Below are 26417 nucleotides of genomic sequence, written 5' to 3' on the forward strand. Positions count from 1 at the left end.
GTCGGCCCTGTACATTTGCGACCTCTGGAAGACCTTCCTGGATATGCAGTGGCATTAGGAGTTCTTCCTCCTCAGGCTTACCTTCATGGGGGCGTGGTTCCTGTTCAGGATTCTGTGGTATCTGGTGGCGTTTGTGCATGGAGCTCTGCTGGGTGAGAGGATGGAGACTAACTGTGTGTGTGTGTGTGTGTGTGTGTGTGTGTGTGTGTGTGTGTGTGTGTGTGTGTGTGTGTGTGTGTGTGTGTGTGTGTGTGTGTGTGTGTGCTTAACTGCCAGTGTAGTCTTTTTGTGTCTTTTGCCAACAGTTACATTGTGACATCAGGTTCTTACCAACCAACTACGAACAAAACATTCTCCTGTAAATGGGATTTACCTCATCGTGTCAAAGACAAATTTCCCCTTGAGGGCAATAGGGAGCCAATTGGGACGCACTCCCAACGTGACCCCCTAGTGAATATGACGGAACGTTCCCTTCCAGGTGGACATGTCCAGCGACAGCCCCTTCCTCATCCTCCCCCCTCATCTTCTATCACATCATAGACGGCAGCAGCCCGCTCAGGACCTGGGCTACCAAGGCTACGCGCTGTTCCCTTTATAGTGCACTACTTTTAACTAGGGTCAGGGTCAAAAGTAGTGTACTACATAAGAAATAGAGTGCTAGTTGGAATGCACCCTAGAAGTGTGTGTCAGTGCTTTTTCCTGTCCTGAAACACTCTTTTCCCTCCCTCCCCAGGTTGGGGATGGACACACTGAGTTGCTGGTGATCATGAGCGCCACGGTGAAGCCCTCCTCTGTCACCTACCAGGTGCACACCTCCTACCTGCCTGATGAGGTCCTGTGGGGGTACGAGTTCCCCCCGTGGTCTCCCTGTCCCCGTGAGGGAAAGACATGGCCGACATCGCTTTTCTTTGACAAAGTGGCCAAGACCAAGACCATGCCCCTCTTCAAAATGTCCTGCCCACAGAATTACCATGGCAACGGAGGAGGAGGTGGGAGTGGGGTAACACTGATCCATAGAAGATCCGATTGGAGCAGAGTTACATGGAGAGAAGAGAGGGATGGTGAGGGAGGGTCAGAGTCAGTGTCCGAATCAGCAATGTCTGAGAGTTTACACACAGACACAAACAGCAGACCTGTGTTCAAATACTATTTGAAATAATCTCAAATACTTAATCTGTGCTTGATTGATCTTTCCTGTCTTAATGGAACCAATAGAATAGTCCCGACATTGGTTAACTCTGCCCATTTAGCACTTCAGGTAGACTCAAGCGAATTCTCAAATTATTTGAAATATTTTAAATACTATTTGAACCCAGGTCGGGGGTACACTGGATTCTAAGCAGGGTCTGTTACCGTTTACTTCAACTCTTCAAATGATGAATTCATTGCTTGTTGTTAATTTATATGATATTGATATGTAGAGAGAGATGTAAAGGAGTTCAGTGTGTTGGGGACGGAGGAGGCCATGGAAATGCCCTGAATGCTTCTTCTGTGTCCCAAATGGCATCCAATTCTCTTTATAGAGCTCCATGGGCCCTGGTCAAAGTAGTGCACTTTATAGGGAATAGGGTTCCATTTGGGATGCACTTTAGTCTTTCTTCTGGATCATCTGTTCATCCATACACTTTAAAAACATATACAGATGTAACACTATAGATTTCATGATAATGATTTTGTTATTGTTGTCATGTGCCAATGTACTGTAGAATATGCTAGCTAAAGCACTGGCCTTTGACTGGAAATTAAGAAGATAGGAGAACATGCTATTTTAAGTTGCTGTGTATATGTGTCAGTCTGCATTGTCTGCACAGATGTATCTGTTATTGTCGCGACTTCTGCCGAAGTCGTTGCCTCTCCTTGTTCGGGCGGTGCTCGGCGTTCGACGTCACCGGTCTTCTAGCCATCATTGATCTATTTTTCATTTTTCATTGGTTTTGTCTTGTCTTCCCACACACCTGTTTTCAATCCGTTTCATTACCTGTTGTGTATTTGTTTCCTCTCATGTCTTTGTCAGAGATAGTTTTATTGTCAGTGTAGTTTTATGTTGTATAGGTGCGCGTCGGGTCCTCTTACCCATGTTTTTTCATGTCTGTACTTTTTAGTGTTATGGAGCATGTTCTGTGGACAGTTATTAAAAGACTCCATTTACACTCTATTTCGACTCTCCTGCGCCTGACTTCCTTGCCACCTATACACACGACGCTGACAGTTGTCGATACAGAGGACCGCAGGCAGCACTTTATTAAGTACGTTGGCACCTCAGGAACTTTTGTAGCGCTCATTACTGGATAGAATATAGAGTTGTGATTTTAACCTTAAAACACTTTAACAATGAAGGAAAGGTTTTAATGATGCTTTCTATTCATATTGTATGTGATTGTGTATCATTGTGAAATAACAACGATGATTTAGGATGATTTTTGTCTCTTTAGTCGGTTTGTTTTTGTGGCTGTAAGCACATTTTGTATTGGTCACATACACGTTTAGCAGATGTTATTGCGGGTGTAGCGACATGCTTGCATTTATAGGAAATAATATTTTTCTAGGTAATCAAGGAGAGCTAATTGGAGGAATCAACAGATAGCAGAAGGATGCGTTCTAGGTCTATTCTGTTGTAGGTCACAACTCTGTCTTAAACCAGAGAGCCTTTAGACTCAAATAGCACCCTATTCCCTATGTAGTGCCCTACTTTTGAACAGGGTCCTTCGGGTTGTGGTTAAATGTAGTGCACTACATAGGGAATAGGGTGCCATTTGGGACACACACACCCAGTGACTCTTACAAGTACACACTTCTATTTCTGCCTCTGGTGGTAACCATGGTTTTCATGTGTCAAGTTAGTTTTGGGGAACTTCCTGTCGGGTAAACAGAGTTGAAAGAGATGTGTCAGGACTGGATCAGTGTCAGCACTTGAGAGAGATGTGAAGATGTGTGTCAAGAGATGTGGCTTTGGATATTAACCTATTATTGGTAACACGCTATGCATGAAGCCTTTTTAGTCATAAGAGTCACACGTAGTGGACAGAAACTCAGCAAAAAATGAAATGTCCTCTCACTGTCAACTTTATTTTCAGCAAACTTAACATGTGTAAATATTTGTATGAACATAACAAGATTCAACAACTGAGACATACACTGAACAAGTTCCACAGACATGTGACTAACAGAAATTGAATAATGTGTCCCTGATCAAAGAGGGGGTCAAACTCAAAAGTAACAGTCAGTATCTGGTGTGGCCACCAGCTGCATTAAGTACCGCAGTGCATCTCCCCATGGATTGCACCAGATTTTCTAGTTCTTGCTGTGAGATGTTACCCCACTCTTCCACCAAGGCACCTGCAAGTTCCCAGACATTTCTGGGGGGAATGTCCCTAGCCCTCACCCTCCGATCCAACAGGTCCCAGACGTGGTCAATGGGATTGAGATCCATGCTCTTCGCTGGCCATGGCAGAACACTGACATTCCTGTCTTGAAGGAAATCACACACAGAACGAGCAGTATGGCTGGTGGCATTGTCATGCTGGAGGGTCATGTACAGGCCTTGGTGTAACGCTCATTCCTTCAACGATAAACGCAAATCCGACCATCATCCCTGACGAGACAAAACCGCGAGTTGTCAGTGAAGAGCACTTTTTGCCAGTCCTGTCTGGTCCAAAGACAGTGGGTTTGTGCCCATAGGTGTCGTTGTTGCCGGTGATGTCTGATGAGGACCTGCCTTACAACAGGCCTACAAGCCCTCAGTCCAGCCAGTCTGAGCACTGATGGAGGGATTGTGCGTTCCTGGCGTATCTCGGGCAGTTGTTGCCACCGGAATTGTTCTCAGATATTATCCATGCAAATCACCTTATACCACCCACCACTGCAACCGCTATGCTCTAGCCGGCTGGCTCTCACTACATATTCATCGCCAGACCCACTGGCTCCGGGTCATCTATAAGTCTATGCTGGGTAAAAGCTCCGCCTTATCTCAGCTCACTGGTCACGATAACACATACCCATAGCACATGTTCCAGCACTGATCATCCCGAAAGCCAACACCCCATTTGGCCGCCTTTCCTTCCAGTTCTCTGCTGCCAGTGACTGGAATGAATTGCAAAAATCGCTGAAGCTGGAGACTTATATTTCCCTCACCAACTTTAAACATCTGCTATCTGAGCAGCCAACCGATCGCTGCAGCTGTACATAGCCCATCTGTAAATAGCCCACCCTATATAACTACCTCATCCCCATATTTGTTTTATTTACTTTTCTGCTCTTTTGCACACCACACTGTAGTGATAGATGAGCAGAAGTATTTCTACTTGCACATCATCATCTGCTCATTTATCACTCCAGTGTTAATCTGCCTAATTGTAATTCTTCTCTACTATGACTTTCTTTTTTTCTTCTGTGTCATTGACTTGTTTATTGTTTATTCCATGTTTTTCCATGTGTAACTCTGTGTTGTGGTCTGTGTCACACTGCTTTGCTTTATCTTGGCCAGGTCGCAGTTGTAAATGAGAACTTGTTCTCAACTAGCCTACCTGGTTAAATAAAGGTGTTCTCAACTAGCCTACCTGGTTAAATAAAGGTGTTCTCAACTAGCCTACCTGGTTAAATAAAGGTGAAATAAAGAAAATAAATGCAGAAGCCCCCATCTCATCTAAAGCACCAGAACCAGCAGACTCCAAGTCAACCAGGTTAATGAAATGTGATAAAATGAATAAAGCAGCAAATATTAAAAAGCAAATAATACAAATAAATAAAAAAATGTGACACTGTCTATAGGATGCCAACTTTCCAACAAGTCAGTTCGTCAAATTTCTGGCCTGCTAGAGGTGCCCTGGTCAACTGTAAGGGGTGTTATTGTGAAGTGGAAGCGTCTAGGAGCAACAACTGCTCAGCCGCAAAGTGGTCGGCTACACAAGCTGACAGAACAAGAAACGCACACCTTTTAAGGCGAGGTGCTGGCTAGCGGAGTAGAAACTTGAAAATAAAGGAGAGCCGCACACTCTAGGAGCTCAGATGCAAAAATGTAATACCAACGTTTCGACAGCCAAGCTGTCTTCATCAGGGTGACAGAACGGGACCGCTGCGTGCTGAAGCGTGTAGCGCTTCCTACCGAGTTCTGGAAGCAACTTCAGCACAAGAACTGTTCGTCATGGGACCTTGATGAAATGGGTTTCCATAGCCGAGGACCAGCACACGACCCTATATTCATAAAGAAAAGAATGTACTTTACACTCAACATTTTCCTTGACACACAAAAGTACTTGTTACATTTTGAATGCTTAGCAGGACAGGAAAATGGTCCAATTCACGCATGTATTGAGAGAACACGTGGTCATCCCTACTGCCTCTGATCTGGTGAACTCACTAAACACAAATGCATCATTTGAAAATGATGTCTGAGTGTTGGAGCGTGCCCCAACAAGAAAATGGTGCCGTCTGGTTTGCTTAATAGAATGAATTTCAAGTGATTTATACTTTTACTTTGTATACTTGTTAAGTATATTTAGAACCAAATACTTTTAGACTTTTACTCAAGTAGTATTTTACTGGTTTACTTTCACTTTTACTTGAGTAACTATTAAGGTTACTTTTACTCAAGTATGACAATAGGGTACTTTTTCTATCACTGCACACGAGCGTAATATCACCATGCACAACGCCAAGCATCGGCTGGAGTGGTGTAAAGCATACTGCCATTGGACTATGGAGCAGTGGATTTGAGTTCACTGGAGTGATGAATCACACTTCACCATCTAGCAGTCCAATGGATGAATTATGGGTTTGGCCGATTGCAATAAGTGCCATGTGATTTTTAATGACCACAGAGAGTCAGGACACCCATTTAACATTCCATCCAAAAGACTGCACTCTACTCAGGCTGATGTCCTCATCACTGTCCTGGGGTATTGGCATGAGATCTGTAGTCCAGAGTGCCTCCTTCTGGCCCTCCAACACCACCATTGATGCCATAAGTCAATTGTGCAACCTGTAAATGTTTGAGAGGGCAGGATAATTATGGATTAAATAGTTTAACTGTCCAGATTCCGTCTACACTTGCAATATATCCAGACACAATGCGTGGCTGACTACCTCCGGAGGTGGGCAGGAAGATCCCAATCAGATCTCAATTTGACTTTGATTGTGTCCACAATTTTAGACAGGTGTAGACAATCCAAAAGTGGACAAGACCAGGACAAAGGACACATGTGAGAACCAGTTATAAACAGAGCTATTGAGAGTAAGGGCTAGATTCAATCCGGACCACGGAAGATCTGAGTTATAGTGCAACTGAAATATAAAGGTAATTTCTGATCGAGCCGACACATGACACAACGTTTACTGTGAATGCCGTCTCCATAAACTTGAGAAAATTGCCTTTCAATTTAATGAATTCAATGCGATCACACATTGTCATCTAGGCACCACTTACAGATGATTTCCGTCTCCCACCATGGTGGGTAGTTCACATAGCTGGGGTTGGGGGTTGTCCCACCTCACTGTAGATGGTGGGTGTTGTTGGACCTGGACCTGGAGATTCCTGCTCTTCACCACCTACATGACTGTTACCTGGAGTCTGGAGAATAAAAACATGCAGTAACAACTTCACTGTGAATTTATGAACGGTGACCCGGTTATAAAACAAGGTCTTAAAGCTGCAATCAGCAGTTGAAACAAAGCGTCCTCCCCGCCCCTGTTTTGGTAAAAAGCTGAGCGATGAGGCTGGAGAAATGTAACCACTCTTAAATTCATAGACAGAGCTATGGATTAAAGAACTGACCATCCATGTTTTGAACCATGTTTTGAACCATGTTTTGAGGCTACAGTGGTGTCCTAAATGATTTACAACCTTGATAAAGTTGAGCAATAATGACTGGCCAGGGTCGGTAATTTATATTATACTAATACAAATGCTCAGAGAAGGAGATTTTGTTTAACAACTACTTTTCTCTCTCTTTTTGAGAGGGGTCAACATTATGGACACGCCTAAAGATTTTTATAAATAAAGTAGTTAAAAGCTTAGTATTTGGTCACACAACATTACTACTCAGTGACTAGGTCAAGCTTGTGACTCTTCATACTTGTTGGATGAATTTACAAATAGTTTTGGTTGTGTTTCAGATTATTTTGTGCCCAATAGAAATGAATGGTAACTAATGTATTGTGATTTTGGAGTCACTTTTGTTGTACATAATAATAGAATGCTTTTAAACAATTCTACATTAATGTGGATGCTATCATGACCTCGGAAAATCCTTAAGGATTCGTGAATAATGATTAGTGAGAAAGCTAAAGGGTCAAAGCCATAACCATACCCTCAAGACATGTTAACCCCTTGTTATTGGTAATGGTGAGAGGTTAGTATGTCTTGAGGGTATGGTTTTTAGAGTGACAATTCTGACACCTACCTTTATGAGAAAATTATTTAAAAAATATATATTGCAATTGTATTAGTATAAATGAATATGATTCCCCTTTTTTTTCATTATTGAGGGTGGCAATCATTTCTGACCCCACTGTATTATAATGTTTGTTTACATTTGCTTTGTTTACAAACTGAGTCCAAATATGGATGCAGCAACTGCAGATTGACCCTTTAACGACCTCAAATAAATAAATACAATGTATCTGTGTCTGTTCAATAATCTACAATATGAGCATGAAATTAACTTGAGTTTACCAGTCATTTGGAATTTATTTCTGTGAATACAATGTTTTCACCAAGAATGACACAGTATCAGTAGTGTTAAATATGAGGTATCTTACCCTGACAGTAGCATAATCTGTGTTTATACTATCCTCTTTGTAACCTATAAATCAACCACATAAAAGATCTATAAAGGTTTGCTATGAGTGTACATACATACAGTATATATATATATAATGTGAAATCATTACAACTTGTTATCAACAGTACTCACAGTGGTTTAATTAATAAAATGAAGTTTCTGTATTAAGAGTGATCCTGCAGCAAGAACAGTGAGCTTACCTTTATTCAGCTTCTGCCAAGCAATCAGGACACATCCAACGAAGATGATGATGATGATGAAGATGATGATGCCGACTTTGTAGTTTTGGTTCTCTTCGTCCCGCTCTGGTTCTGCAATATAGTGACATAAAAATCACAACGTCAACATAGGATATAACATCTAGTCTAGTGTGCATGTTCGTGTGTGTGTGTGCGCACGAAAGTGTGTATCCACAAAAGTGTGTGTGCATGCATGGGTGCGTGTCTTACTAGAATTGGATGCACAAATCGTTTCGATCTCCTTCATGTTAGGGGCCCAGCTGATTTGGTTGCTGTGGTTACAGATGATGAAACCCCCTGCCACATAGACAGAGAGCAGGGGGACAGTGGAGGTCTCAGCCCCTCTACTCTCTCCTCCCACCTGAGAGCAGGTGCTGCTGTTACAGCTGGAGGTGACAGAGGTGTTCTGACCTCTGCAGGTCACAGTCACGTTACAGTTGCCATTGATGGAGGAGACAGAGTTCACTGTCAGGACTGGTGTCACAACTCTCTCTGAATACACAACAGATAAACAGGCAAATAGACATGGTTAGAAAACCACACAAATGCACACATGCACACCTATCCATTTACACACACACACACACACAAACAACAAAGCTGATAACTTTTCTAGTCACCATTTAATGTGGTTGACATTTTCTGTACCTTACGAGGCAGTACATTTAAATGCATTTAACCAGAGATAGAATTTATATTTCACTATTGATTGCTACTGTAACCATATCGATACAAAGAGAAGGATGGCAGGAAGGAGGACAACCTACCTTGAACTGATATCTGGTACTTGGCAACATCTTTGTTTTCTTCACCACTCACTCCTGCGTCATAAAGTCCACTGTCTCCTTCCTGTAGGTTCTTCAGTACTAGAGAGAAGTTTGCCTCACTAAACTCAATCCTGCCTTGGTATTTAGTGTATACTTTCACTGTTGATGATTCATTGGAGTATTTTACTAAAGTGTGAGATTTGTTAAAAGTCCACTTTAAATCCTCAATATTATTTAGTTTAGCATATCCCTGGACGTGCAGACGAACATTTTCTCCCTTCAGCACAAACCGTTTCAGAGTCTCAATGCTGGACTCTGAAATAAACAGACAGAAAACTTAATGTAAAAATGAAACAGTCTACCAAGAACACGTTATACAAATAAATATGGTGATTCAATGTACTGTACAATTGTAAGTTAACCAGGTGCAATAGGATGGTGCGTTTGCTCAACATTTGGGCATATACAGGGCCTTCAGAAAGTATTCTACCCCTTGACTTTTTCTACATTTTGTTGTATTACAGCCTGAATATAAAATTTATTAAATTAAGATTGTGTGTAGGCCAGTGACAAAACAATACCCCATAATGTCAAAGGAATTATGTTTATTGAAAAATTTTGCAAATTCATTAAAAAATGAAAAGCTGAAATGTCTTGAGTCAATAAGTATTCAACCAAGTTTGTTATGGCAAGCCTAAATAAGTTCAGGAGTAAAAATGTGCTCAACACGTCCCATAATGAGTTGCATGGACTCACTCTGTGTGCAATAATAGTGTTTAGAAGGCAATGAATGTTCCTGAGTGGCCGAGTTACAGTTTTGACTTTAAATCTGCTTAAGTCTCTGGCAAGGCCTGAAAATGGTTGTCTTGCAATGATCAGCAACCAATTTGACAGAGCTTGAAGAATTTAGAAAATAATAAGGGTAAAATGTTGAACAATCCAGGTGTGGAAAACTTAGACTTTCCCAGAAAGACTCAGATGTAATCGCTGCCAAAGGTTATTCTACAATGTATGGACTTGGTGGTGTGAATACTTATTTATTTCATACTGTATTTCATTTTCAAAACATTCCTAAATTTCTAAAAACATGTTTTCACTTAGTAATTATGGGGTATTGTGTGTAGATGGGTGAGAAAAAAATATATATATTTCATGCATTTTGATTTCACAACAAAATGTGGAATAAGTCAAGGGGTATGAATACTTTCTGAAGGCACTGTAGCTAAACCAACATACAAACTTAGAATTTTAGAGGGAGGGTCCTAAGCTGACATATGGCATTGTTTTAAGATGTATCATGTAGCTATTTGATTTAGAACCCTTTAGGACCCTTTAGGTATAAAAAATATATATATATAAAAACAATTATTTGATATAAAATATTAAATTTGGCTTTGACTACTATAGCCCATAGAAATGCATTGAATGACACATTTATAAATGGCAAAAAAGACAGTCAAAAAATAAATCATAAGGAATGCAGTTTAAGTGCCTGTCCTATATCCAGGAGATATAAGAACATTCAGGAAATATATATATTTTTACACATATTTTGGCCCTTTTTTTAGGTAGGCAAAATCGGTTTACTTCCATAAATGTTTTACGGAGACCACCGGAGACAACCTTCGTGTTCGTGAGACTCTCCTCTTTCCATAGAGTGGTTCCATTAGTTTCTAGGCCAAAATGTTCGGACGCTACAAACGTTTGCGTGAGAAGACCGATTGTCAGGATGTTTCCTACAAACACCGCTGTAGCTCGGCCACCTTCCATCGCACATGTGGAAGGCCGCCATAGGATGTGATGCATTAAGACGCAGCCCATGCAAAAACACAGATATCTCTAGCTTGAACTGACTGATTTTGTTTTGATTGACAGCGGTGCGTCAACAAACTCTAGGGGTCAAATAAACCTTAACACATTAGCTGAAATTGTCCTTTAGAAGTCCACCAAATTCACAGAATTGAGCAATTACTTAAGTTAACTTTTTTTTACAGTGCAACAGTATGTTTATGGTAACTATAGTTGAATTAGCATTAATTACAAAACACTTAATTCAATTCAAAGACCTGTTCTAAGATACAGTATGTTGGGTGATGTTTCATGCATTAAAGTGTTTATGTTCATTGTAGAGTTTGTGGTCTAAAATACAGTACATATCCATCATGAAACCAGTTGGCTTATAAATGGATGTCAACATTCTGTCAATATCACCCCACCCTCGTGCTGAAGCTGTGGTTTTCACATCCTGTAGCTCAAGGTGTTTCTCACACTTTTATACTAACTCTAAAACGCTATACGTTTGCTACTTGTAATACACAACAGTATGATTCAACAAATTACTACTAATTAACCAATTGATCAATGTTAACCGATAGAGCTACTTTCAATGAAATATCATAATATCCTAATTCTATTCCATTTCAAATATCATAATATATATTTAAAATATCAGAATTTAATGACTTGCCTAGTTAAATAAAGGTTAAACAAAACAAAAATAGTGTTCTTACCCCCTATCCCCATACAGAGTGAACCTCTGTGATACTGTTGTTTGGGATATGACATCAAGGCAAGTGGTAAAGTACAGTAGGAAGCATGACATATCAGGTATATGACTGGATATCCAGTATATATAGATTTTTAGTTTTTGTTGGTTTTACAGGATAGTGACAATTATCTGAAGAACAGTGACTCATGGACTCTGTGGACTCTTGTCAAGGCTACCCTGCCTTGTCCTTCCTACTTCTTGTTTATCATGTGAATGTTTTTTGTCACTGTGCTGTTGTTGTTGCGTTTGTAAATAAAACATACAAATTATAAATAGCAAAAAATGACTCATCAACATGTGCGTAGCTCATCCCTAACATCAAGTGAAACTATCAGCACAAACCTATTGCCTGTCACATGCCTGCCTTTCTGATCAGATTATTGGTAAACATATTTAATCAATGCAGCCAATACTAGAGCAAAGGTAGAATATTTACCTGATCCTTGGACTAGAGCTGATAGAAACACTATGTAATGTAGGAGAGCTGCCATACTTTTTGTTGAACATACCCAGTAAAACAGGAAGTTAAAGTAAGTTCCTCAACTTGTGTAGCACATTATAAGTCACACGATGGGTGGGTTACATATCTTTCAGTCTATGAAGACATGACTTGGGTAAATTCGAATTGGAGGCAGTCAATGCAGGAAGTAAACTGAAATTCCAATTCAATAATTTAAAAAGGACTTCTATTTACAAAGCCTTCTCTGTAAACTGAAAATGAGAAACTATTTGTGAAAAGTTTTCCATTTTATGATTGTAGATTAAAATCACTTCTTGCATTGACTGTCTTTTAAATTAAAATATACCACAACCATGCAATAAGGAGTCAACATCGTAATGCATTTTCAAATTATACAAGTATTTTGTCTTATTTTGCAAAAGACGTTCTGAAAGTCTGAAACCCTACTGTACCTCTTCAAATAAAATCTTAAATAACACAGTAAATCAGGCAATTGGCCAGTTGAGACGCTAGCGTCTCCCTATCAGCTCAGGTGAGAGATTTGTCTGCTTGCAAAAATCAGATTATTCCCCAGTGTCGTGTCTTTGGCTATGCCGGATTAAGTGATATGACATGCTATTCTATAAAATAATTTCTCTGTAATTAATATTACCTGATTGAGCTAATCATGTAAATGTAACTAACTAGAAAGTCGGGGCACCACAAAATAATATTTATAGAGCTGTTATCTTCCGAATAAACTCTTAAAGACCTACTAACATTTTACATCAATAGCAGTCAACATTAATCTTCATTTTACTTCAGTCTCATCTGAAAGTTGTAAATTCTTGGTTATCTTCACGAACCCTGGCTAACAAGTTGAATCAGCAATACAAAATCGGGTTTAATCATTTATTTACTTAATACCTAACTAATCACACATAATTACATATACACAGAATGAATCATACCTTGATTACAAATTATGTCATAAAGGAAAACGTCCCTTACTGACGGAACAGATACGACAGTTGGTTACACAAAAGAAAAGGGGGCTGGGTTTGAGTGAAGCGGGAAGACTTGGGGAACAAAGGGAGAAGCCGTGCTTTCGTGAATACAGTATCTTATGCATTTTAAATTACCATTTGGAAAAGGAAAATGCAATAAATATTTACTCTGAGCTGCGCTTTGGTAGGTTGGTGGTAGATGGTAGATGGAAGGCTGTGTTGCCCATCCGAGTCCTTTGTCCTTTGAAGAATGTCTCTGGTGGTAAATTGATCCATTGTAGTAACGTCGTTGTGTGGTAGACGGGATACTCTGTCTGTTCTTTCCTAGCCCACGTTTGCAGCTGCTGTTGCTAACTCAACGGCTAGGAGGTATCACTTCTGTAGTGAATAAGAGTTCAAAGTTCATACCATTCACAACCTAAGCTCACGCTGAGGTTGGCTTCGTTCTGTTGTTATTATCTGAACCATTTTGACATCGGATCGTCATCCTAATGTACCCAGAACATGAGGTTATAGGTTGTCAAGGGCTTATATTAGTGGAGGGAGAAGGGTGTGTTTCACAGGTCTACAGCCCATGTCCCTTCACAGTGGCGGGTCACTGATTGAGCAGAGCCCTAACCTTATGAAAACCCAAATCTCTCATTTGGAAGCTAAAATTATATTTAATCTCTTTTCCAATACTTTTATATTTAAACATTTAAAAAGCCCAACAATTCCATGGGAATCTGATAACTATAATGTGTAGCCTTTCTACTGTAGAGTTTATGTCACACTATCATTGATGAGAATGTCTCAGATGACAACCGAACTGACATCATATTCATTAAGTACCAATGCATATGTCCATCTGGTTGGATTACCAAAATATGGTTCATTTCCCCCCAACTTCTGATGATCCCAGAATCTCTATGTTAACCAAGGGATTTTCAAATGTCACATCAGTAGGGTAGAGAGAGGAAAAAGAAGGGGAGAGGTATTTATGACACTGATCTTTCAGTCCATGGAGTCCATGGAGAATAAGAGCACCTCCTATGCCTTTCGCAACAAAAGCTACAGCTGAAATATCATTGCCAGAATCCATAAATTAAATTGTATAATGAAGCATATGTGTAACTGCATGAATCGACGGTCTAAAGCTATGGTTATACAAATTTCATGTGATGGAACATTGTATCATGTGAAAAGACAGCCTTGAAAATGTTCATCTTGTCTTTTGTGTCATAAACAATCCTGGTTCCTGGGGGGCAGAACGCCCAGAAAATGTTCTATATGTTCAAATAGGAGACGGTGCCAGACACATACAGGAACCAAACCTATGTAACTTATCTGCGGAAGCAGTATAAGACATCTAACGGGACTGCCCTGAGGGGAGCTCACTTCAGACCAGTACTGTCATATTATCCAGGTCTGTGCCCAAACAATTCGAGCTTCTACTTTTAAAAATCCACCTTTCCAGAACAAGCCTCTGACTGTAGCCACTTGTTGTAGACCCCCTCAGCCCCCAGCTGTGCCCTGGACACTATAGGTGAATTGATTGCCGCCCATCTATCTTCAGAGTTCGTACTGTGACCTAAACTGGGATATGCTTAACACACCGGCCGTCCTGCAATCTAAACTAGATGCCCTCAATCTCACACAAATAATCAAGGAATCTAACATGTCCAACCCTAAATCAGTAACCATAGAAATCATCCTAACCAACCTGCCCTCTGCTGTCTTCAACCAGGATCTCAGCGATCACTGCATCATTGCATGGGTCCACGGTCAAACGACCACCCCTCATTACTGTCAAAAGCTCCCTGAAACACTTCAGCGAGCAGGCCTTTCTATTCAACCTGGCACAGGTATCCTGGAAGGATATTGACCTCATCTCGTCAGCAGAGGATGCCAGCTTCCTCTTTAAAAGTATTTTCCTCACCATCTTAAATAAGCATGCCACATTCAAAAAAATGTAGAACTAAGAGCAGATATAGCCCGTGGTTCACCCCAGACTTGACTGCCCTCGACCAGCACAAAAAACATCCTGTGGCATTCTGCATTAGCCCTCACGATATGCAACTTTCCAGGGAAGTCAGGAACCAATATACACAGTCAGTTAGGAAAGCTAAGGCTAGCTTTTCAAAAATAAATTTGCATCCTGTAGCACTAATTACGTTTGGGATACTGTTACTGTAATTTAATTATAACAATGTGTTTTCATTAATTGAATTCCCTTAATCTATTTTATGAGAATTTGTAAGATTCTTGTTTGCATAAAATAGACGGAGACCAGTCCTTTCAATGATATGTAACAGAATTTATTCTCGGAGCGCGCTGCCACGTTACCACGAGCAACAGTTTATATACAATAACATGACGTCATTTCATTGCTTAAAAAATTAATCTCCTCCTCCAGACCGAGACAAAGGGAACTTTAAAAGTTCATTCTGACCCCACCTAGCACATACACAGGACACACAACACAGCTGAATTAACTTTTGACTCCTCACCATTATCGATCACCACTTAGCTGACAGTTCTAATTAACAGAAAACCTAGGAATGCACTCACAGCCTTATCTAAAACACCCCAGAGCTCAGTTTTGTTGGATCAACCATAGGTTAACTACCTTATCTGTTTACTTAAACCACAAACCATTCCTTTCTTCCTAGTTGGAATGGTGTTCATTAACTTTAATTACTCCTTGTCTGTGTCACACAATCCCTTCTTATGAACTCATATTGTTAATCAGATATAATAAAACAGAGTATAAGTTTACTTAGTGACAGTTTCATTTAAAATAAGTCTATTGTTCAGTCATTTAATCCTAATTTTCCTAACAGATACTAAAGTCCATGGAGAATAAGATCACCTCCTCCCAGCTGCCTACTGCACTGAGGCTAAGAAACACTTTCACCACCGATAAAGCTACGATAATTGATGATTTCAATAAGCATTTTTCTACGGCTGGTCATGCTTTCCACCTGTCTACCCCGGCCAACAACTCTGCACACCCTGCAGCAGCTTGCCGAAGCCCCAAGTTGCCAGTCCAAACAACAGGACAAAATAGTCCGGAGAATAATGACACTAACAAATAACACCATCAAACACAGAGTAACCAGAAACAAGCCCGCACAAATACCCAGCGGGCCTAGTGCCCTTAAATACCCTACAAACAAACCCTAATACAAAACAGGTGTACCCAATTACCCAATAACCAAAACAAACGGAAAGGGAATCGATGGCAGCTAATAGGCCGGTGACGACGACCGCCGAGCACCGCCCGAACAGGAAGAGGCACCATCTTCGGCGAGGTTCGTGACAGACCCTCTCTCTCTTTCTAAAATTATCAGCCAAAAATGTTAGCCTGTTCAACCTCTATTTCGTATCGTCAGAGATACCCAAATATTTGAAGCTGCCACTTTCATCCCCATCTTCAAAGGTGGAGACACTCTAGACCTAAACTGTTATAGACCTATATCCATCCTGTCCTGCCTTTCTAAAATCTTCGCAAGCCAAGTTCTCATACAGATCACCGACCATTTCGAATCCCACCATACCTTCACCACTATGCAATCTGGTTTCCAAACTGGTCATGGGTGCACCTCAGTCACGCTCAAGGTGCTAAACAATATCATAACCGCCATCGATAAAAGACAGTACTGTGCAGCCGTCTTCATCGACCTGGCCAAGGCTTTCAACTCTGTCAATCACTGCATTCTTATCTTCAGACTCAATAGCCTTGGTTTCTCAAATAACTGCCTCACCTGGTTCACCAATTACTTTTCAGATAGAGTTCAGTGTGTCAAATCGGAGGGCCTGTTGTCCGGACCTCTGGCAGTCTCTATTAGGGTGCCACAGGGTTCAATTCTCGGGCCGACTCTTTTCTCTGTATGTTGCTCTTGCTGCTGGTAATTCTCTGATCCAGCTCTACGCAGACGACACCATTCTGTATACATCTGGCCCTTCTTCTTCGTCTCTCCCAACTTAGATAATTTATGACCCGAGCCAAGGTCTGCCTGTGTAGATAAGCATTCTAGCCAGTCTGACGATAAATTAATTCATTTCTACCAAGGAACAGACAGTCATTGTTCTACTTCTTGATTATATTTACACACATTATATTCAGTACTAGGATAAAAAGAAAATTCATACATATACAGTAACATAATAGTATTCTGATTAGTCAGTCCTGATTGAAATGTATACATAATTAGTCAGTATTGATAAAAAACAATCCCTTAACACCTACCGGTACTTGATTTAGGCAATGTCATTTACAAAATTGCCTCCAACACTCTATTCAGCAAACTGGATGCAGTCTATCACAGTGCCATTCATTTTGACACCAAAGCCCCATATACTACCCACCACCGCGACCTGTATGCTTTCGTTGGCTGGCCCTCGCTACATATTTGCCGCCAAACCCACTAGCTCCAGGTCATCTATAAGTCTTTGCTAGGTAAAGCCCCGCCTTAACTCAGCTCACTGGTCACCATAGCAACACCCACCCGTAGCACACGCTCCAGCAGGTATATTTCACTGGGAACCCTTTGGCCACCTTTCCTTCCAGTTCTCTGCTGCCAATGATTGGAACGGATTGTAAAAATCACTGAAGCTGGAGACATATCTCCCTCTCTAACTTTAAGCACCAGTTGTCAGAGCAGTTTACCAATCACTGTACCTGTACACAGCCAATCTGTAAATAGCACATCCAACTACCTCATGCCCAAATTGTTATTTATCTTCTTGCTCTTTTGCACCCCAGTATCTCTACATGCACATCTCTCACTCCAGTGTTAATGCTAAATTGTAATTATTTATTCTATTTATTGTCTTACTTCCCTAATTGTCTTACTTCCCTAATCGTCTACATTTGCACACACTGTATATAGATTTTTCTATTGTGTTATTGACTGGGCGTTTGTTTATCCCATGTGGAACTCTGTGTTTTTGTCGCTTTGCTTTATCTTGGCCAGGTCGCAGTTGTAAATGAGAACTTGTTATCAACTCGCCTACCTGGTTAAATAAAGGTGAAGTAAAATAAAATGAATCTAAATTTGACTGTGACATCTCCAGCCTGTTGTTAGTTAATAAACAATTATTAATTTAAGATTGACTTTGAGTGTCCCTGTGTAGAATTTCCACGACTATCTATATATATATATATATTTAAAAAATCAGAGTGCCTTCTGACCCCTTGACTTTTTCAGACCCCTTGACTTTTACCACATTTGTTACATTATAGCTTTATTATAAAATGAATTTTAAAAATCCTCACCAATCTACACACAATACCCCATAATGACAAAACAAAAACAGATTTTTAGAAATGTTGATGAATGATTTATTTCTGTTTAATACCCACTATGATAAATGATTTGAACATGTTCACTTTTATGTACTTTTACAGCATACTGTCATGATATCATTTTCAGAGAGCTAATCATTTGTACCACTATGACTTTGAGGTGTATTTGATTTTAACCTAAAAGTGAATAAAATATTGGTACATCAACTCAAACGTCTAATTTAAATTTAATTTTGGTGAAGAAATATGTTAAGTTATAAAGCTCCCATGCCTCAGCGGGATCATCGGGCTTTCACACCTGAGCCGGTTCGTCGGGCTTCTACTCCCCCAGCCAGCTTGTCCACCGCCCATGCCTGGCACCCCCAGAGGGGAGGGGGGGGGGGGGGGGGGGGGGGGGGGGGGGGGGGGTACTGTCACGCCTGCTCCCTCGCGTGCTAGACTGCCTTCAGTATACACCTGTCACCATCATTACTCACACCTGTGCATCATCACCGGTCATGATCACACACAGCAGCACATCATTGGACACACCTGGACTCCTTTAATTTGTTGATTGCCCCTCCTATATCTGCCTGTTTCTTTGGTTAGATATTGTTAGATCCCTGTGTCAGCATTAATGTCGTTATGTGTTCTTGTCCAGATGCTATCCTGTCATGTCTGTTGAAATGTAGGAAATTAGATGCTATCCTGTCCTGTGTCATGTCTGTTGAAATGCAGGAAATTAGCTTTAAAACTGCAAAAAAAGTTTCTCAGCTCCATGCAAACTGTGTAGAATTGCTGGAAATTTAGTTTAAAACTACAGAAGCAACGTTCTCTATGCCGCTAAGGTACTTTTCTAGCTGATAGACAATGTTAGAGTTTACACTTCCTCTTGTACTGTGAGGAGGTCAGAGTAATCAAACTATATACCAAATGTATTCATTTTAATATGTATTACTTCTCCTTGCCATTATCACTCATCTGATTATAAGATGTGACTTTTTTTTGTTGCAAACCTATGATGGGGTCGCCAGTTTGCCTGGATGGGTGTCCCTGGGCAAGAGAAGTTTGAAAACACCTGTTCTACAGTACATTTGGCATTTACCAATAAGAAAATAATTATGAAATCTAGTGTTATATACGTATTTGTATGTTTTTACAGTGTATGTATGGATGACTGTTGACAGTGAAGCTGCTTCACTACAAACACTAATGTCTGTCACAAATGCTACCCTGTTGTAATGTTTTTCCTCCTCTTCTGAGGAGGAGTAGGAAAGATCGGACCAATGCGCAGCGTGGTAAGTGTCCATATTTTAATGAAATAACCGAACACTGAATACAAAAGAACAAAATAAATAAATGAAAACCGAAACAGTTCTGTATGGTGAAACACAGACACAGAAAACAAATACCCACAAATCATAGTGGGAAAACAGGCTGCCTAAGTATGGTTCTCAATCAGAGACAACGATTGACAGCTGCCTCTGATTGGGAACCATATCAGGCCCAACACATTAAAATATAAACACACAGAACAAAACGTAGAATGCCCAACCCAACTCACGCCCTGACCAAACTAAAATAGAGACTTAAAAAAGGAACTAAGGTCAGGACGTGACACCTGTGTCCTGTATAGTTCCCTAATTTTGACCAGTAACCGAGAAGCTCTATAAAGGGAATAGGGTGCCATTTGGGGGTACATTCTAAGTATTCAGGGACTCTCCATGGCCTCCTCCGTCCCCAGCCAAAACACACTGAACTCCTTCACATCTCTTTCTACGTACTAACATCATGCTTAGAATCTAGTGTTTGTCAGAACTGGATTCAAATACTATTTCAAATCTTTCAAATACTTTTGAGCATTTGCTCGAGTCTGCCTAAAGTGCCAAATGGGCAGAGTTTATCATGTCTGGACTATTATTTTGGTTCCCTGAAGCCAGGCAAGCTCAATCAAGCACAGATTTGAGTATTTGAGATGATTTCAAATAGTATTTGAACACAGGTCTACTGTTTGTCTCTGTGTGTAAACTCTCAGACATTGCTGATTCGGACACTGACTCTGACCATACTGCTGTCTCTGATCCTCCCTCACCCTTCCTCTCCTCTCTCCCTGTAACTCTGCTCCAATCGGATATTCTCTGGGTCAGTGCCACTCCGCTGCCATGGTAACGAGATGTTTTGAAAAGGGGTGTGGTTAGGTGGGGGGAGAGAGAGAGAGATAACGTGATATACAGACTCAATGTGATCTATTTGATTTCAAGGACAGGAAAAAGCCCTGATGAACACACAGATCCATTCCTGCACTTCTAGATTACATTCCAAATGGCATACTATCCATTACATAGTGCAGTACGTACCAGGGCCCATAGGGCTTTGGTCAAAAGTAGTGCAAAAAATAGGCAGTAAAAAACCACTGCCTGTGCCCCTTTGACTTGTCATTTAATTATTTTACAAACTTCTACAGATGCGCAATCGAGAGCATCCTGCCGGGCTGTATCACCACCTGGTACGGCAATTGCACCGCCCTCAAACGCAAGGCTCTCCAGAGGGTAGTGCGGTCTGCACAACGCATCACCGGGGGAAAACTACCTGCCCTCCAGGACACCTACAGCACCCGATTTCACATGAAGGCCAAAAAGATCATCAAGGACAACAATCACCCGAGCCACTGCCTGTTCACCCTGCTATCATCCAGAAGGCGAGGTCAGTACAGGTGCATCCAAGCTGGGACCGAGAGACTGAAAAACAGCTTCTACCTCAAGGTCATCAAATTGTTAAACAGCCATCACTAACATAGAGAGGCTGCTGCCAACTTACAATCTCAAATCTCTGGCCACTTTAATAAACAGACTTAATAAAGGTATCACTTGCCACTTTAATATTGTTTACATATCCTACATTACTCATCTCATATGTACATTGGGGAGAACTAGTAATTGATACACTGCCAATTTTGCAGGTTTTCCTACTTACAAATGCATATTAATTACTTAAAAATCATACAATGTGATTTTCTGGATTTTTGTTTTAGATTCCGTCTCTCACAGTTGAAGTGTACCTATGATAAAACAATTACAGACCTCTACATGCTTTGTAAGTAGGAAAACCTGCAAAATCGGCAGTGTATCAAATACTTGTTCTCCCCACTGTATATACTGTATTCTACACCATCTACTGCACCTTGCCTATGCCGCACGCCATTGCTCATCCATATATTTATATGTACATATTCTATTCATACCTTTACATTTGTGCGTATTGGTGTGTATAAGGTAGTTGTTGTGAATTTGTTAGATTACTTGTTCGATATTACTGCATATGTAATGGTTGTCGTCGGGAGAAGGAGAAAAGGACCAAGGTGCAGCGTGGTTCATAATACGTTTAATGAATACAAAACACTAGAACAAAAACAACAAACGAACAGTTCTGCAAGGTGTAATACACAAAACAGAAAACAACTACCCACAAACACAGGTGGGAACAGGCTACCTAGGTATGGTTCTCAATCAGAGACAACGATCGACAGCTGCCTCGGATTGGGAACCATACCAGGCCAAACACATTGAAATACAACACACAGAACAAAACATAGAATGAAAAACATAGAATGCCCACCCCAACTCACGCCCTGACCAAACCAAAATAGAGACATAATAAAGGAACTAAGGTCAGAACGTGACAGCATAGTCGGAACTAGAAGCACAAGCATTTAGCTATACTCGCATTAACATCTGCTAACCATGTGTATGTGACCAATTAAATTTGACTTGATTAGATTTGTATTTTTTTGTACCGTTTGTATGTTTAATTTTAATTCGCATGGATTTTAAAGAGAAATTGAAATGGACGAGCTGATAAAAGGGAATGCCGTATGGAACTAAACTATAAATATGGATTGATGTCTGGAAACTACTATGTTTTATTGAGAAAACCGTGCCTTAAAAATACATTTTTTTAAAACTATTACATTGTTGTCTGCCTCTACCTCACACTGCCCAGATTTTAAAGAACATTCACATTCCACTCCCTCCAGTCTATTCATCCTGAACTGCTTCAGTCAATAAATCAAATCCAAAATCAAATGTATTTATGTAGCCCTTCGAACATCAGCTGATATCTCAAAGTGCTGTACAGAAACCCAGCCTAAAACCCCAAACAGCAAGCAATGCAGGTGTAGAGGCACGGTGGCTAGGAAAAACTCCCTAGAAAGCCCAAAACCTAGGAAGAAACCTAGAGAGGAACCAGGCTATGTGGGGTGGCCAGTCCTCTTCTGGCTGTGCTGGGTGGAGATTATAACAGAACATGGTCAAGATGTTCAAATGTTCATAAATGACCAGCATGGTCAAATAATAATAATAACAGGCAGAACAGTTGAAACTGGAGCAGCAGCACGGCCAGGTGGACTGAGGACCGCAAGGAGTCATCATGCCAGGTAGTCCTGAGGCATGGTCCTAGGGCTCAGGTCCTCCGAGAGAGAGAAAGAAAGAAAGAGAGAGTTAGAGAGAGCATACTTAAGTTCACACAGGACACCGGAGGGACAGGAGAAGTACTCCAGATATAACAAACTGACCCTAGCCCCCCGACACATAAACTACTGCAGCATAAATACTGGAGGCTGAGACAGGAGGGGTCAGGAGACACTGTGGCCCCATCCGATGACACCCCCGGACAGGGCCAAACAGGAAGGATATAACCCCACCCACTTTGCCAAAGCACAGCCCCCACACCACTAGAGGGATATCTTCAACCACCAACTTACCATCCTGAGACAAGGCCGAGTATAGCCCATAAAGATCTCCGCCACGGCACAACCCAAGGGGCAGCGCCAACCCAGACAGGAAGATCACATCAGTGACTGAACCTACTCAAGTGACGCACCCCTCCTAGGGACGGCATGAAAGAGCACCTGTAAGCCAGTGTCTCAGCCCCTGTAATAGGGTTAGATGCAGAGAATCCCAGTGGAAAGAGGGGAACCGGCCAGGCAGAGACAGCAAGGGCGGTTCGTTGCTCCAGAGCCTTTCCGTTCACCTTCACACTCCTGGGCCAGACTACACTCAATCATATGACCCACTGAAGAGATGAGTCTTCAGTAAAGACTTAAAGGTTGAGACCGAGTTTGCGTCTCTCACATGGGTAGGCAGACCGTTCCATAAAAAATAAAAAAAGCCCTACCTCCAGCTGTTTGCTTAGAAATTCTAGGGACAATTAGGAGGCCTGCGTATTGTGACTGTAGCGTATGTGTAGGTATGTACGGCAGGACCAAATCAGAGAGATAGGTAGGAGCAATCCCATGTAATGCTTTGTAGGTTAGCAGTAAAACCTTGAAATCAGGCCTTGCCTTGAAAGGAAGCCAGTGTATGGAGGCTAGCACTGGAGTAATATGATCAAATTTTTTGGTTCTAGTCAGGATTCTAGCAGCCGTATTTAGCACTAACTGAAGTTTATTTAGTGCTTTATCCGGGTAGCCGGAAAGTAGAGCATTGCAGTAGTCTAAACGAGAAGTAACAAAATCATGGATTCATTTTTCTGCATCATTTTTGGACAGAAATTTCAGATTTTTGCAATGTTACGTAGATGGAAAAAAGCTGTCCTTGAAACAGTCTTGATATGTTTGTCAAAAGAGAGATCAGGGTCCAGAGTAACGCAGAGGTCCTTCACAGTTTTATTTGAGACGACTGTACAACCATTAAGATGAATTGTCAGATTCAACAGAAGATCTCTTTGTTTCTTGGGACCTAGAACAAGCATCTCTGTTTTGTCCGAGTTTAAAAGTAGAACGTTTGCAGCCATCCACTTCCTTATGTCTGAAACACAGGCTTCTAGCGAGGGCAATTTTGGAGCTTCACCATGTTTCTTTGAAATGTACAGCTGTGTGTCATCCGCATAGCAGTGAAAGTTAACATTATGTTTTCGAATGACATCCCCAAGAGGTAAAATATATAGTGAAAACAATAGTGGTCCTAAAACGGAACCTTGAGGAACACCGAAATTGACAGTTGATTTGTCAGAGGAAAAACCATTCACAGAGACAAACTGATATCTTTCCGACAGATAAGATCTAAACCAGGCCAGAACTTGTCCGTGTAGACCAATTTGGGTTTCCAATCTCTCCAAAAGAATTTGGTGATCGATGGTATCAAAAGCAGCACTAAGGTCTAGGAGCACAAGGACAGATGCAGAGCCTCTGTCTGATGCCATTAAAAGGTAATTTACCACCTTCACAAGTGCAGTCTCAGTGCTATGATGGGGTTTAAAACCAGACTGAAACATTTTGTATACATTGTTTGTCTTCAGGAAGGCAGTGAGTTGCTGCACAACAGCCTTTTCTAAAAATGTTGAGAGGAATGGAAGATTCGATATAGGCCGATAGTTTTTTATATTTTCTGGGTCAAGGTTTGGCTTTTTCAAGAGAGGCTTTATTACTGCCACTTTTAGTGAGTTTGGTACACATCCGGTGGATAGAGAGTCGTTTATTATGTTCAACATAGGAGGGCCAAGCACAGGAAGCAGCTCTTTCAGTAGTTTAGTTGGAATAGGGTCCAGTATGCAGCTTGAAGGTTTAGAGGCTATGATTATTTTCATCATTGTGTCAAGAGATATAGTACTAAAACACTTGAGTGTCTCTCTTGATCCTAGGTCCTTGCCGAGTTGTGCAGACTCAGGACAACTGAGCTTTGAAGGAATACGCAGATTTAAAGAGGAGTCCGTAATTTGCTTTCTAATAATCATGATCTTTTCCTCAAAGAAGTTGATGAATTTATTACTGCTGAAGTGAAATCCATCCTCTCTTGGGGAATGCTGCTTTTTAGTTAGCTTTGCGACAGTATCAAAAAGGAATTTCGGATTGTTCTTATTTTCCTCAATTAAGTTGGAGAAATAGGATGATCGAGCAGCAGTAAGGGCTCTTCGATACTGCACGGTACTGTCTTTCCAAGCTAGTCGGAAGACTTCCAGTTTGGTGTGGCGCCATTTCCGTTCCAATTATCTGGAAGCTTGCTTCAGAGCTCGGGTATTTTCTATACCAGGGAGCTAGTTTCTTATGAGAAATGTTTTTAGTTTTTAGGGGTGCAACTGCATCTAGGGTATTGCGCAAGGTTAAATTAAGTTCCTCAGTTAGGTGGTTAACTGATTTTTGTCCGCTGACGTCCTTGGGTAGACAGAGGGAGTCTGGAAGGACATCAAGGAATCGTTGTTGTCTGTGAATTTATAGCACGACTTTTGATGTTCCTTGGTTGGGGTCTGAGCAGATTATTTGTTGCAATTGCAAACGTAATACAATGGTGGTCCGATAGTCCAGGATTATGACGAAAAACATTAAGATCCACAACATTTATTCCAAGGGACAAAACTAGGTCCAGAGTATGACTGTGACAGTGGGTAGGTCCAGAGACATGTTGGACAAAACCCACTGAGTCGATGATGGCTCCGAAAGCCTTTTGGAGTGGGTCTGTGGACTTTTCCATGTGAATATTAAAGTCACCTAAAATTTGATTATTATCTGCTATGACTACAAGGTCCGATAGGAATTCAGGGAACTCAATGATGAACGCTGTATATGGCCCAGGAGGCCTGTAAACAGTAGCTATAAAAAATGATTGAGTAGGCTGCATAGATGTCATGACTAGAAGCTCAAAAGACAAATTATTTATTCATTTTTTGTAAATTGAAATTTGCTATTGTAAATGTTAGCAACACCTTCTCCTTTGCGGGATGCACGGGGGCTATGGTCACTAGTGTAGCCAGGAGGTGAGGCCTCATTTAACACAGTAAATTCATCAGGCTTAAGCCATGTTTCCGTCAGGCCAATCACATCAAGATTATGATCAGTGATTAGTTAATTGACTATAATTGCCTTTGATGTGAGGGATCTAACATTAAGCGGTAGTGGTCGATAAGGGCCCTGTCGTTCCATCCCGCTCCTGCGGCCAGGGTCCGAAATTCCAAGGCGAACTCCTGGGTGCTCCTCATCCCCTGCCTCAGGTGGAAGAGACGTTCACATGTCGCTCTACCCTCGGGCAGGTGGTCGAAGACTGCCCGGAAGTGGTGGGCGAACTCCTCGAAGTCGTCCGACGCCGGCATCTCCTTCTCCCCACACGGCGTTAGCCCACTCCAGAGCTCTCCCTGAGAGGCATGAGACAAGGGCGAACACCTTCTCCCTTCCCGTGGGAGCCGGGTAAACGGTGGCCAGGTATAGGTCCAGCTGTAGCAGGTAACCCTGGCACACAAAATAATGTACAACAACACAATACCACAGGTTCAAAACAATGCCCAGAAAAAAACTGCCTGACGTGTCACACAATAAACGTCACAAACAATTACACACACAGACATGGGGGGGGATCAGAGGATAATATACACGTAGAGTGATGA

At 41.3% G+C, this 26417-nt stretch overlaps 1 protein-coding gene across 4 annotated transcripts; it reads right to left on the minus strand.

Moving 5' to 3' along the window:
• Positions 1 to 5059: 5059 nt before the first annotated feature.
• On the minus strand, positions 5060 to 11910 carry LOC110530759 (SLAM family member 9). Of its 4 annotated transcripts, none has more exons than XM_021614014.2 (7): positions 11769 to 11910; positions 8785 to 9099; positions 8228 to 8509; positions 7979 to 8089; positions 7756 to 7799; positions 6422 to 6565; positions 5060 to 5190 (listed from the first exon to the last, which is right to left on the minus strand). In XM_021614014.2, exons 1-6 carry the CDS (start codon positions 11821 to 11823, stop codon positions 6455 to 6457), a joined length of 918 nt encoding a protein of 305 aa, XP_021469689.2. In that variant the 5' UTR covers positions 11824 to 11910; the 3' UTR covers positions 5060 to 5190; positions 6422 to 6454. The 4 variants fall into 4 exon arrangements, with proteins under 4 accessions (XP_021469689.2, XP_036842397.1, XP_036842395.1 ...); XM_021614015.2 differs by lacking the exon at positions 5060 to 5190 and adding an exon at positions 5468 to 5977; XM_036986500.1 differs by lacking the exon at positions 5060 to 5190 and having other exon boundaries at positions 5464 to 6565.
• Between the last annotated feature and the right edge of the window lie 14507 nt (positions 11911 to 26417).

The sequence above is a fragment of the Oncorhynchus mykiss genome, chromosome 8 (genome assembly GCF_013265735.2).
Source record: "Oncorhynchus mykiss isolate Arlee chromosome 8, USDA_OmykA_1.1, whole genome shotgun sequence".
Lineage (NCBI taxonomy): Eukaryota > Metazoa > Chordata > Actinopteri > Salmoniformes > Salmonidae > Oncorhynchus > Oncorhynchus mykiss.